The sequence below is a fragment of the Haemorhous mexicanus genome, chromosome 13, assembly GCF_027477595.1.
Source record: "Haemorhous mexicanus isolate bHaeMex1 chromosome 13, bHaeMex1.pri, whole genome shotgun sequence".
NCBI lineage: Eukaryota > Metazoa > Chordata > Aves > Passeriformes > Fringillidae > Haemorhous > Haemorhous mexicanus.
The window spans coordinates 5,134,345-5,146,677 of record NC_082353.1 but is presented as its reverse complement, the minus strand read 5'-3'; the positions used below and the strand labels follow the sequence as shown (position 1 = coordinate 5,146,677).

General features: G+C 45.6%; 1 protein-coding gene across 12 annotated transcripts in view; it reads right to left on the bottom strand.

Moving 5' to 3' along the window:
* Positions 1–3,520: 3,520 nt before the first annotated feature.
* Positions 3,521–12,333, bottom strand: part of MYO9A (myosin IXA) — a 175,545-nt gene continuing 166,732 nt past the window's right edge. For all 12 annotated transcript variants that reach the window (XM_059858011.1, XM_059858020.1, XM_059858015.1 and 9 more), the window contains 8 exons: positions 11,523–11,715; positions 10,896–11,024; positions 10,456–10,561; positions 9,939–10,070; positions 8,632–8,755; positions 5,549–5,751; positions 5,242–5,384; positions 3,521–4,804 (listed from right to left, as the gene is read on the bottom strand). In XM_059858011.1, coding sequence (XP_059713994.1) covers positions 4,317–4,804; positions 5,242–5,384; positions 5,549–5,751; positions 8,632–8,755; positions 9,939–10,070; positions 10,456–10,561; positions 10,896–11,024; positions 11,523–11,715 — 1,518 coding nt within the window. In that variant the 3' untranslated portion in view covers positions 3,521–4,316. The remainder of the gene's footprint in view (positions 4,805–5,241; positions 5,385–5,548; positions 5,752–8,631; positions 8,756–9,938; positions 10,071–10,455; positions 10,562–10,895; positions 11,025–11,522; positions 11,716–12,333) is intronic.

Genomic DNA, 12,333 nt, shown 5'->3' with positions numbered 1-12,333 from the left:
CAAAGGTGGTGACACCTGGGGGTGACACCAGACTGGGACAGCCTCAGGTTGATCCCAGGCCAGGACTGACAGAGGACAGGGGTGACCCCAGGCCAGGGTGACAGACCCCTGTCCCTGTGTTCCGGGGTCTCCCACTTGTGTCCCCCATTTTATACTCAGAATAAAGAGAGTTTTGCAGCCAGAGTCCCTGTGCCAATGACTTGGGTCCCCTTGCATGGGGGACTGGGGGGACCAGCTGAATGTTGATAACCAAAGAGGAATAAATAAAAATCAATAATCTGAATATAAGTACCTTGAAAATAAATTATCTGAACAGAAAGAAACTAAATATAAGTAAAATTACTATAAATAATCAATATAAGGAAGACAACTAGAAAAATAGGAATAAAAATAAAATTAAAATAAATAACCTGAAATTATGTGAATATTAAAAAAAATAAATATAAATAATATGTTTGGGAATATTAGATTAGAAAGAAGCTGAAAAAAATAATTTAAATAGAAATGTAATGAAACTAAATAAACTGAAATACTCTGAATAGAGATTAACTGAAAAAACCCCTATCTTAATTTAAGTAGATGAATATGAATAATCTGACTGGATAAAATGAGAATTAAATAGTAAAAAACACACATAAAATGAAATTAAATAATCTTAACAGAAATAAAATGCATGTAAATTATTGGAATATAAATATCTGCTTTGAAGTATCCTTAAATAATCTGAATAGAAAGAAAATAAAACTAAATAATTTGAAATAATATCAATAGAAATAAATTGAGAATAAAAGACCTGCATATTAATAAGAGAACCATCATGAATCTCATTAGAAATCAACTGAATTAAATTATATGGACAGAAATAAAATGAAATAATCTGAATAGAAATAAATTGAAAATAAATCATCTGAATATGAACAGTCTACCTAAAACTAATCTATAGAAATAATCTGAAATAATCTGAATAATCTAATAGAAATCTAATAGAAATAATTGGAAATTATTTGAATACAGAAAAATTGAAAAATTGTCTAAATAAAAATAAAATAAAAATTATCTGTTTAAAATAATTTGTATATAAAGAATCTGTATATACATAAATAAAACCAATGTGAATAACAAGTAAACCAGAAATTCTGCGCACATAAATAATGAGAATAACCAGCATTAAACAATCCAACGGGAAGTGCTCTGGAGCCCTGGCTCCCCATCCCAGCTCCTCCCTCCACGTGCCTGGGATTGGGAAAATCCACCACTTCACAACCCCGTGGAACAAATGGAACAAGCCCCAGAGCCCCGGGACGTGGGCAGGGGGCTGGAGGAACGATGTCCCACCAGGCATTCCTGGCCTTTGCAGAATGACACTTTTATTTGTCCGTTTTTGTCAGTTTGTACACGACTCCGAGCGCGGGGCGTGGGACAATAGATCCTCTTACATACACACTCTCTTTAGTTTACAAGCAGCGACTTTATAAATTACTTAGAAAACTTTCCGTGAAAAATAACAAGGATTCCCCTCGCAGCCCTCCAGCAGTCAGTACATTCAGCCCTCTGGAAAACCCTCTGGGAGCCCAAATCCTGCCAGGGAAGGGCTGGGAAGGAGCGGGGGAGATGCCGGGGGAAGGGGAGCCTGGAACACGCCGTGATCCCTCCAGTCCTGCTCACTCCTGCCACAGCTTGATTTCATATATATATATATATATACACATATATATATACACATATATATGTATGTATATATTTCTTTTACATGTGTTTTTCTTTATACATATAACCACAAATATATATTATATATATAAAGAAGCATATTTTCTATATATTCTATATATATTCCATACATTTATCTATGCCAAGAGGTCTATTTCCTTTATATATTTTCCCTACATTCCATACATTTTTATATATGAAGAAATAGAGAGAAAATATATTTCTTTATATATACTCCATATTTCCTTTATATATTTCTTTACAGAGAAATATACTCTTTATATAAAGAAATATATAAATATATGTGAAGAAACATATATAAACATACATATTAAACATATATTAAATATATGTTTAAATTATATAACATTAAATATGTTTCTACATAGAGAAGAAATACATTAAAATATATATAAAGTAATAAATATTCTTTATATATAGTACATATCTCCTTTATCTATATACTTCCTTATATATAGAAATATGTAAAATATATACATAAGGAAATATATAACTAATTTCCTTTATATACTTCTTTATATATAAGAAATAGAAAATACATAAATGTATCTAGTCAATATTCTTTTATGTATTTTTTAATTCTACAGAGCATATTTATCCTTTTGTGTGCGTATTTTCTTTATATATAGAATATATATATTATTATATATCTTCTTTATATATATAAATATCACTTAAATATATTTTCCTTATACAGAGATTAAATATATATATAAGGAAAATAAATATATCCCAAAAGAAATTAGATATATACACATATGCATAGACACATATACACACATACATAAATACACACATATATGGGTGTGTGTATATGTATATATGGGTACTTGTGTGTGTATATATATATATATATATATATATATATATATATATATATATATATATATATATATATATATATATATTTGCCCCAGTCAGATCTGACATCCCTGCTCTCATCCCACAGGGATGAGAAACCTGAGGATGAGGCTGGACCCTTCACTCACGCCCAGGATCTCCTCCCCTGGGCCTGTTTTGAGGGCAGTTCTGGGGTTTTTAGTTCAAGTGGCTCAGAAGGCTGGTTTGGGCACCAAGCGCTCGGATGCTCCCAGCAATCCCAGCTCCCAGAGAATTTGGGATGGCTCCCCAGGAGTTTCCACTCTTGTGGTCACCATCTGCCTTGCCAGTGCATCTGTGTCTGTCCCCAGAGCCCTGTTTTCCCCTCTGGGACAGGGAAAATCCCATTTCCCCCGTGGATGGGGGAGACTGACTTTGTCTTGCTCTACTCCCGGGATGCAGCGCCGAGGCCGATGCTGTTCCCACTCTCCCTGCAGCATCTGTCACTTCCCCCGTTGGAAAAAAAATTAAAGATAACATGAAAAAAAGGCAAATTTCAAATACCAAATAAAAAATTACCCCAATAAATAAACCACCCCTGGAAAGGGCAGGGGGAGAGGGGACTGAAGAGCAGCTCAGCCAAATCCAGTCATGCTGGGAAAAGACAAAATACTCAGGAAAACTCAATTTTCTGCTATTTTCCCCATTCTTGGTGGCATTTCAGGAAAGGATGAGCCCCAGCCCACCTAGGAGGACAGATCCAGCCTTTGTAAACCTAATTATTGCCCTGGGGCTCCTGATTTTGCCTTTCCAAAGGTTTACTGGTACCTGGAGCTTCTCCTGGTGCCACTGAGGATGATGACGAGAAGACTGGGGAGGGATTACGAGCTGAGAAGCTGAGTCAGTAACTAGCATCATTAATAGTCCTATGATGGGTTATGATGGTATAATTACACCTCCAGGGATTTCCTGCTGAGAATAAAACTCCATGTTTTATTGAGTGATAGCTAGTGACACCAGTGGTGACACCAAGGATGGCTCAGCCAATTGCTCCCCTCCTCTCCCGCCCCAAAATAATAATAACAATAATAATAATAATAGTAAAAAAAAAAAAAAAAAAAAAAAAAAGAGTTCTGTCTGGGGAAAAATACAAAAAAAAAATTAAAAAAATATATATTTACACAAAACTCCAGGAACCAGCATATAAACAAATAGCGCTTCAAGTAGTCCTCGATTATTATTAATTATTATTATTTTTTAATACTGATGATCTCAAAAAGACTTTAAAAAAAAAAAAAAAAAAGGAAAGACAGTTAGGTCTCGTTAAAAAATAAACAACCAAAGGGAAAAGGTGATTTTTGGCAGGTTTTAACACTTTTCCATGCACTTGGTGTTGGCGTGGATGAGGTGGTTAAAGCGCGGAGGGCTTGGCTGCAGTGGAGCCAGCTCGGGATGCTCCCGTGGGATTTTTAGGCTAGGTTTGCTCCTACCAACAGCGATGGCGATTCGGCACAAGGATTTGGCGGCGGATGCTCTGAGATGTGGGACGCTCCGAGGGGAAGGGCCAGGAGGCACTGCCTCCCATCCCCGGCCACCCTCTGGCCACCCGAAGGTCTCAACCTTCCCAAATCATTAAGGCCACCATTAAAACCGTCCCCTCCTGGCCTTTTTAATTAAGCATTCATCTCCTGGCATTAACGAGGAAGCCATCAGAGCACTGCCAATGGGGAGGATGCCCCGGCATGGATGTGGCTCTGGGGTGGAGCATCTCAGACCATGAACTCGTTGCTCCCCAGGAGGACGAGGGGTTGGGCGGCGGCACAATCGGCCTCAGGGTTCCTCTTGCGTCCCCCTCCAGGCCCCCCATCTGGGGGCTCTTTGGTTTTTGGGGGAGAAGATTTCACACTCTTCAGTTTCTGTTTGCCTTTCTCTGGGTTGAAGGTCCCGCGCGTGGTGAACTGCGGCCGGTCCTCGGGATAATGGAGAGGCCCTGTCAGGCCCTCGGGGCTCGCCCGGGTTTCGGGGGCCTCGCCATGGTGTCCCCCTGCTCGGTAGAAAGGAGATTTGGAGTACATCTGGAAGCGCTTCCGGGGTAGGTGGGGCAAGCAGGAGGTGGATGACTGGGAGGAGGAGGAGGAGGAGGAGATGGGGGTGTCGGTTGGCTCCACCGGGTCCAGCTGCATCCTGGGGTGCCGTCGCAGCCGGCTCGGCCCCTCGGCCTTGGCAGGGCGCAGGGAGGTAAGTGCTACACTTCTCTCTGCAGGGCCAGAAGGACCACACGTGGTCAGCACCCACACACCACCCAGTATCCAACCGCCCCACTCCCTGGGGACACACGCCACTGAAGCCAGGACACCATTCCCAGCATCTCGGTGGGGGCAGCATCACCACAGCTGATGTGGCAGGGCTGGAAGAATGCTCATAATAATGAGCGTTCTTCCACCAATCCCGGCTGCTCCCACCCATCCCCTAGGGCCACGTGCTTGAGCCCTTAACCCCCCTCACTGCATACATTTAAACTGTCAACTTTAAATAAACTTGAAAATCCCAAGTAACCCTTCCAAAAGCAACATGGTGAAGAAAAATACGGTGGAAGGTGTCCCTGCCCATGGCAAGGAGATGGACTTCATGACCTCTGAAGGTCCCTTCCAACCCAAACCACCCCATGATAAACCCAAGAACACCCGGATTTACCCGAGCGGTCGGAGATGGCTCCTTCGGAGTCAAAGTTCAAATTTTCGGAGCTGTCAGCTGTGCCAATGGAGGCTTCAGACTCGAGGGTTTCGTCGTCGGAGGCGCGGGGCTCCAGTGTCAGCATCTCAAATGTCAGCTCCTCCCTGCAAAGCCAACCCAGCCCCAGTGAACCAACGGGACCAAAAAGGTGGAGAGGAGAAAGGGATGCACGTGCACTGAGAGATCACGGAGGGTTGGAGGCCTCCAGGTATCAACCACAGGACATCCAGAGGCATGGGACATGGCTTGAACCCTCAGCCAGACTCACTTTTCCTTCTGCAGGCTCTCGATCTGCTCAGTCAGCACCTTCTCCTCCTGCTGCATGGCCACCTGCTGCTGCTCTGTCACTTCCATCTCCATGGCCTCCTCACTGCTCAGGGTCTCCTCAGGGACGTCCGTCACCGAGGGCAAGCGGCCGGTGACAGGTGACGCGGGGCTGGGGAAGGCACCACGCCGCACGCGTCCTTTGCCCTGAAGAGAGACAAAGGTGTCACCACCACAGCTGAGGTGATGTGGCAAACACTCAGGCGCCAACCACACTGCTCTCCCAAGGAGTGAAGAAGAAGGCCCCAGGCATTGGTCCTCAGTGTGCTGCCACCGGAGGCACCCCGGGCCCTCAGGCTGGGAGAATACCAGAAGGACTCAACACATTGGAGGGGCTGGGGATGGAGGTGGTGAGGAAGGCAGTGGTGAGGATGATGCTGATGGACCAAGTGCAACTTGGTCCAGGTCCAAGCAAGTCCAGCTAGCAGCAGGCTGGGTTCCCACAAAGCCCACAGACTGTGTGATGGGAAGCTTGATGGTGGCTTTGGGTGGGAGCATCACTAAGGCTTTGATTTCAGGGCACCTGACAAAATCTGTTTTATCCTTGGATCAAATCTCACATCCTTCCCTCATCCACCCTTGGTATTTCCTGAGCATCACAAGGGTCTCACTGACCCCTTCAGCAAACAGGAACTCCCACCTAATTATGTTGTCCATGCCATGCCATGTCTCATCTACAGGAGATCCAGAACCAGGACTACCTCCAGTGGCCCGCTGCAAGACAATCAGTGTGGATCTCTGTGCTCAGAGTGAACTCTGATCTAATGCATTTTTTTAATACTGAAACTGAAAATGAAAAAGGATGCAAATGGTGGTGGTAGAGGTGGAGAGATATATATGCAACTGTTTTAATCTTCTGGGGACCAGCTCAACAGATCTGCTCCAAGGAGCAGAGGAAAATGGAGGATTCTTGGAGATGAGGACAGGGCTCAGAGATATTAAACAGCTTTTATCTTAACCATTATCATGACCAGACTTCTCATCTTCTACATTCCAGATCCTGACATGACCAGGACTAGGAGATGTCCATCACTTGCTGCTCTCCCCTGACAACCATCACCCATGAAGATCCTGCATCTCCTTGGGGTTGAAGAGTTTGTTGCAGCTCAATTTTGCTCCCCCTATTTAATCCCTACAACTGTAGCACCCCTGGGTCTTCCTGATGACCCAAGTGCTCAGAGCACATTTTCAGGATAAGGGATCCTCCCTTTTTCTCTTTAAAAGCCAGATTTTCTCAATTTTAGCCCTTTCATCTTTTAATGCCACATCTCAGAGATCTTTCTTTGTCTGCAAAGCCTCTCCTGTGCCCCGGTGTTCTTCTGATGACACTTTTCACGTGGGCTCCTGAGCTGAAGCACAGCTCCCTGAATCCTATTAGCCAAAAGCCCCGAGATCCCAAAGATCCCACTGCCTCGTGGAGTTAAGCCCCTGAGAAATGCTGAGCTCAGGGGAGCAGAGCTCAAATTTTGCTCTTCTCCACCTCCTGACACTCATAGATGTGGAAGAATGGGGGGAACCTGAGGGAACTTTCATCATGGACTGAGCCTGTTATGAAAGGAAACAGCCCTGTGAGCATTCCCAAAATCCTGCAGGTGCTTTTCTTGCCTGTCACAATCTCACAGAACTCAAACTCAAGCTGGAGTTGGATGGAGTTGGGGAATACAGGACTTGCTGAACTACTCCTCATTCAAACCTGGGTGTCCTAACCTTGTGTTCAGGGTGGTTGTGATCATCCTCCACGAAGGTGGAGGACACCTTCGGATGCCTCGTGGTCTACAAGGCATCCAAGCTGAGGGTTTTATTCACCATCTTCAGAAACAGCAGCGCTGTGAAAGCAACTTGATGCTGAAACGCATCCTGAGCGAGGAGAAATCGAGGTGGGAAGGGAAGGGATGAGTCAAGCAAAGTAAAAAAGAGGGAAGCACAGGATGGAAAAAGTAAATAAAATAGAAAATTAAAGTAAGTGGGGAGAGAAAAGGGGTGGGAAGCGGTTTTCTGAGGAGCTGCGTGCAGGGATGGCTGAGCGCCAGCCCCAGACCCCTGCGCCCGGGGGGACCTGCTGGAGGAACGGCGGCTCCACGGAGCGGCGGGACCGGACAGGTCACGGACAATGGCCGGTGGGATGAGCGACGGTGACACACAACGAGGGACGCGGCACTGCCGCTGATACATACCGGGATTGAACTGCGGGTTATGCTCATAAATCTAACTGCAATTAGTACGGGCTTCTGGATTAGAGAGGAGATGAAAAGGAAAGCAGAAGGTTAGAGTGCACATGCTGCCGCCCCTCCAAAAACCCGCTTTGCTCAGTTTGAGGTTTTCTCGGTTAACTGAGATGAGTGGGGCAGCTCTGCAGCACCAGCTACTCCATCTTGGGCATCCCCTGCTTGGATTTCATCCCCAAAAAGCAGAAGCAACGTGTCCCTGAGCATCACAGGGGGCAGGTCCAAGCAGAGGGGGCCGCTTGGCTCCTCAGCCCAAGCCTGCGCTGACGGTGCTGCAGCAGGTCCGTCCCTCTCCCGCAGCCCAACAAGCCAAGCACAGGTGTATCCACAGCCTGCTGGCCCCCCGCAAGCAGGGAAGCTCAATGAGATGGGTTTGAGGCTCCCAAAAAGGCAGTGCGGGAGCAGGGAGAGCCTTTGGGGAACTCATTTTGGGTTCAGATAATGTGACTGAGCATGAAAAACAATGGTCCAGGTCACCCATGGGGTGATGTTGAGCTGGTCACTGAAAGGCTTGACTCAACTCAGGACCAAACAAGCTCAAATGAAGGTGGAAATGCTGATCAGGAACATCTGAGCAGGAACGACAACATTTCCAGGGACTGTTCCCACCTCCTCGTGCTTTGGCATGACTCCCTGCAAAGGCGAGGAGCCACAACAGGGCTGAGGGTCCCTGTCCTGGTGGAGATGGTGTGGGAGTTTGTGAGAGGTTTGGGAGGCTGGGATAAGCAGGAGAAGATAAGGTAGGGTGGCTTCAGGGGCAAGGAGAGGACAGGAGAGGACACAGAGGGCTCTGGCATCTCACCATAGATCTGCGGATCAAGGAGAGGCGGCTCTTGGCTTTGTTCTCGGCGAACTCCAGGCTGTTGATGTCTTTGAGCCGAGCCTTGTACTTGTTCATCTGCTCAATGACAATTAACTCCACGCAACTAAGGGAGAAAAAACCCAAAAGAATACAAAATGGGAGGAGGAAGCCATTTGATCTGAGCTGCTCTGTCTTGTCTTGACTTATCCTTCAACAGGATTTCATGGTAGCTTCTCCCTTAGTTGTAGCACATCCTCTCATTTTATTACAAGGAAAGGATTATTTTGAAGATCTGCCCTGATGGAAGACCATGGAGGAGAAAGCTCCAGCTGGAAGCCAGAGGGTGGTGAGAATTCTCCGAAAAAGAGTGATCACAGGCTAGAGATGGATTGAGGAATAGCTTACAGATATTAAAGATGCCAAGGATCCCACCAGAGAAATCTACCCCCCTTGGAAGAGGGAGTGGTGGAACACAAACCTGGAGAAGGCAGGCAGGCAGGCAGGCTGATTCCAGCTCACTTGCATGCAGTAACTCTGCAGCAGCTTGTGCAACTGAGCCAACTGTTTAATGTTGTCAGGAGGGTGTTTGGGGAAGAACACAGTCCTTTCTTTGTAATAAAATGAGAGGATGTGCTGAAGTGTGAGGGAGAAGCTACAATGAAATCCTGTTAAAGGACAGGTGTTCCTGCCAGCTGGGTATTTGAACATGTTCTGGTCTTCAACAATTTTAATACTTACTGGAGGTAAAACCACCCCTTTCAGAAGCCTAGCCCTTCACTGGAGAGTTTTCATTCTTGTAAGTGACTCCAGTATCTATTTTAACACCTGTTTAGCATGAACCAAACCGAATCTGGCCAAGTACTTCACTCTTTCTCTGTAAAACCTTTTCAGCTATGGCAAACACCATAAATAAGTTGAAGCATATTAATATTACTATTGCTGCACACCAAACAACTCACCTCCTTCAGTAAAAAAGCCAAAATCAAGTAAGAATCAAGATCTGCTTGCCAAAAATGAACTACATTAACTATAAAACCATGTCAGCACAAGCTCCACCTTCTCCTGCCAGGCAGGAACAGAAGCTTATCCACTCTTGGGGATCCTCCATCACTTAAAAATCCTCATTTAACACCTTCTGGGGGATTGAGAGGATTTGAAATATCTTCATGCAGATGCATAAATTACTATGTGTTTATCCCTTTGTGCCAAAGCTCTCAATTTTTAAGCCATTTGACCGTCCTAGGGGTTACCAAGATGTGAATGGTGATGTGGTGGTGCAGCTAGCTCAGCCAGCCCCAGGCTCTTACGTGGTGGTTTTGCTGATGTCCTGAACACTCTGCAGAGGGTCTGTTGTGTCGGGGCAGCGGAGGATGCAGGGAGCAAACACAATGGCCAGGGCATTGGCTGACATACGGTTGGTCTCTTCTTGGAGGGCAATCCTGAAAAAAACAGGGATTCAGAGAGAAGTCAGAGGTGGAGGCACCTCCACTGCACCTCTTGCACACGGTCATGGCTGAAGAGAGGAGAAGATATTTCCATGGTGCAATCTTGCTTTGAGGGAGAAAGACAAACCTCAAGATATCTCAGATATTCCCAAGGCAACAACCAGCCCTTTCCACCCAAAAACATGTCCCTGCAGTGGTGAGAGGCACCTCAGGGCTGTGGCCACAGCACAGCAGAAGTCACTCATCAACACAACATCCCTTGGAGAAACTCCATGGCCACCTCCTGGGAGACAGGGTGGATGCAAAAGCCTCAGATGTTCAGGTGGGGAGGATGCCTGACCCTCCTGCCTTTGCCTGAAGGTGCCCAGGCCCAGCATACCTGACCAGGTGGAAGATGAGGCGCTCCAGGGTGCTGAGGTGGGTGCGGGAGAGCTGGTCAATGACCGAGTACACCCCACGCACTGTCTCCTTCCTCTCCTGGAGGCCTGTGGATAAACCACCAGCATTAGGGGCAGCTTCTACTTCTCCCTCTTATTTAAAATGGTACTTCTTAACACTTAATTTTATCACTTAAGAGATAGAACTTTGGAGCTGAAATAAGCCGAACCATGATGTAAAAGCCACCAAACTGAGACCAAATTGCCTCAGGTTTTGCATAAAAAACACTTTATAATCAAAAACCCAGACTTTGAAACCAGATAAACACAATTTGGCAAAACCAGCTGGTTCAGCCCCAAAGAGTGAATGAAAAGTCTGGCACTCAAAGTGGCCACCATTTCCCTCTACTGAGGGAATGAGATGGTGAGGGAAGCTCCTCACCCATCACCCGCAGGAACTCCTCGTAGAGCTCAAAGGTCATGAGGGGGTTGGGCAGATCTCGGAGCCACTGCTTGAACACGCTGGCAATGACATGGATGTTGTAGTCATCTAAATTCACATTATCGATGTCTGCGTTCAGCACCAGATGAAGCAAGAAGGAAAAGAACAAGAGACAATGATCAATATGAAGCCCAAGGCTGGACAAAGTGACCTTTAGAGGTCCCTTCCAACCCAAACTGTTCCATCATAAAGTATTATAAAATAAAATATGCTTACGGGCCTTTAATGGCAACAAAGCCAGCACTCGATTTCAGCTCCACATGGTAAAATTAGAGAGAAATACATTTTCCAGAGCAAATAACTTCACGTGGGACCAGGATTTCTTTTCTCACTGATTGCTAGGGTGTAAGTAAGGCACCACCTTCCCTCAATTAGAATGACTTTTTTCTGTGGATTGCTCCCAAAAAACCCCATGAGTTGGCGACCTGAGTTGTGGCTGCTAATATGAAATCATTCCTTGCACAGCCCAGAGCCAGGAATGCTGGAACATTCCACCTTCCTCCCATCCAACTTTGCTGCTGCGACGATTTTCCTCCCCAAGCAGGATCTTTTCCCCCCTCCTCTGACCTGTATCGAGGCCTTGCCGCAGCTCCTTGATCTTGTTGGTGGATCCTGATTTCCTGTAGATGCCCTCGGTGTAGAGCCCGTGCATCTCGATGTAGTTGATGAGCTTCTCCACCAGCAGAGGCACCGCCCGCTCCTCGCTGGTCAGCCGGGACAGCTCCACGCCAAACTGCCGTGGGGAGAGCTCCGGGTCGTGCTGCACAGGAAAAGGGATGGAAATCCTTCTGAGATGCAATACTGGTGCAGCTTTGGGTCTGATTAGTCAGAGTCCTTCAGCAGATACAGGAGTGTGGTATTTTCAGGGTGCCCCGATGAAGGAAGGAAATGATTAATCTGACTCTATGTTCTTAGAAGGCTAATTAATTATTTTATGTTACTATATTATATTAAAGAATGCTATACTAAACTATACTAAAGAATAGAGAAAGGATACAGACAGAAGGCTAGAAGATAATAAAGAAAAACTCGTGACTCTCTCTAGAGCCTCGACACAGCTGGACCAAGATTGGTCATAAATTAAAACAATTCACCTGTTGGATAAACAATCTCCAACCACATTCCAAAGCAGCAAAACACAGGAAAAGCAAATGAGATAATATTGTTTTCCTTTTTCTCAGAGGCTTCTCAGCTTCCCAGGAGAGAATCCTGGGCAAAGAGGATTTTTCAGAAAATCTGATGGTGACACAGGAGATGTGTGAGTCTAATGGAGAACAGTACAGGACACGGGTCTTGCAATGCTAACCCAGTCTCTGGACATGCACCTGAAGGCAAAAAGTTTGGATTTTCTTTCTTTAACCAACCCCATCGTAGTTAT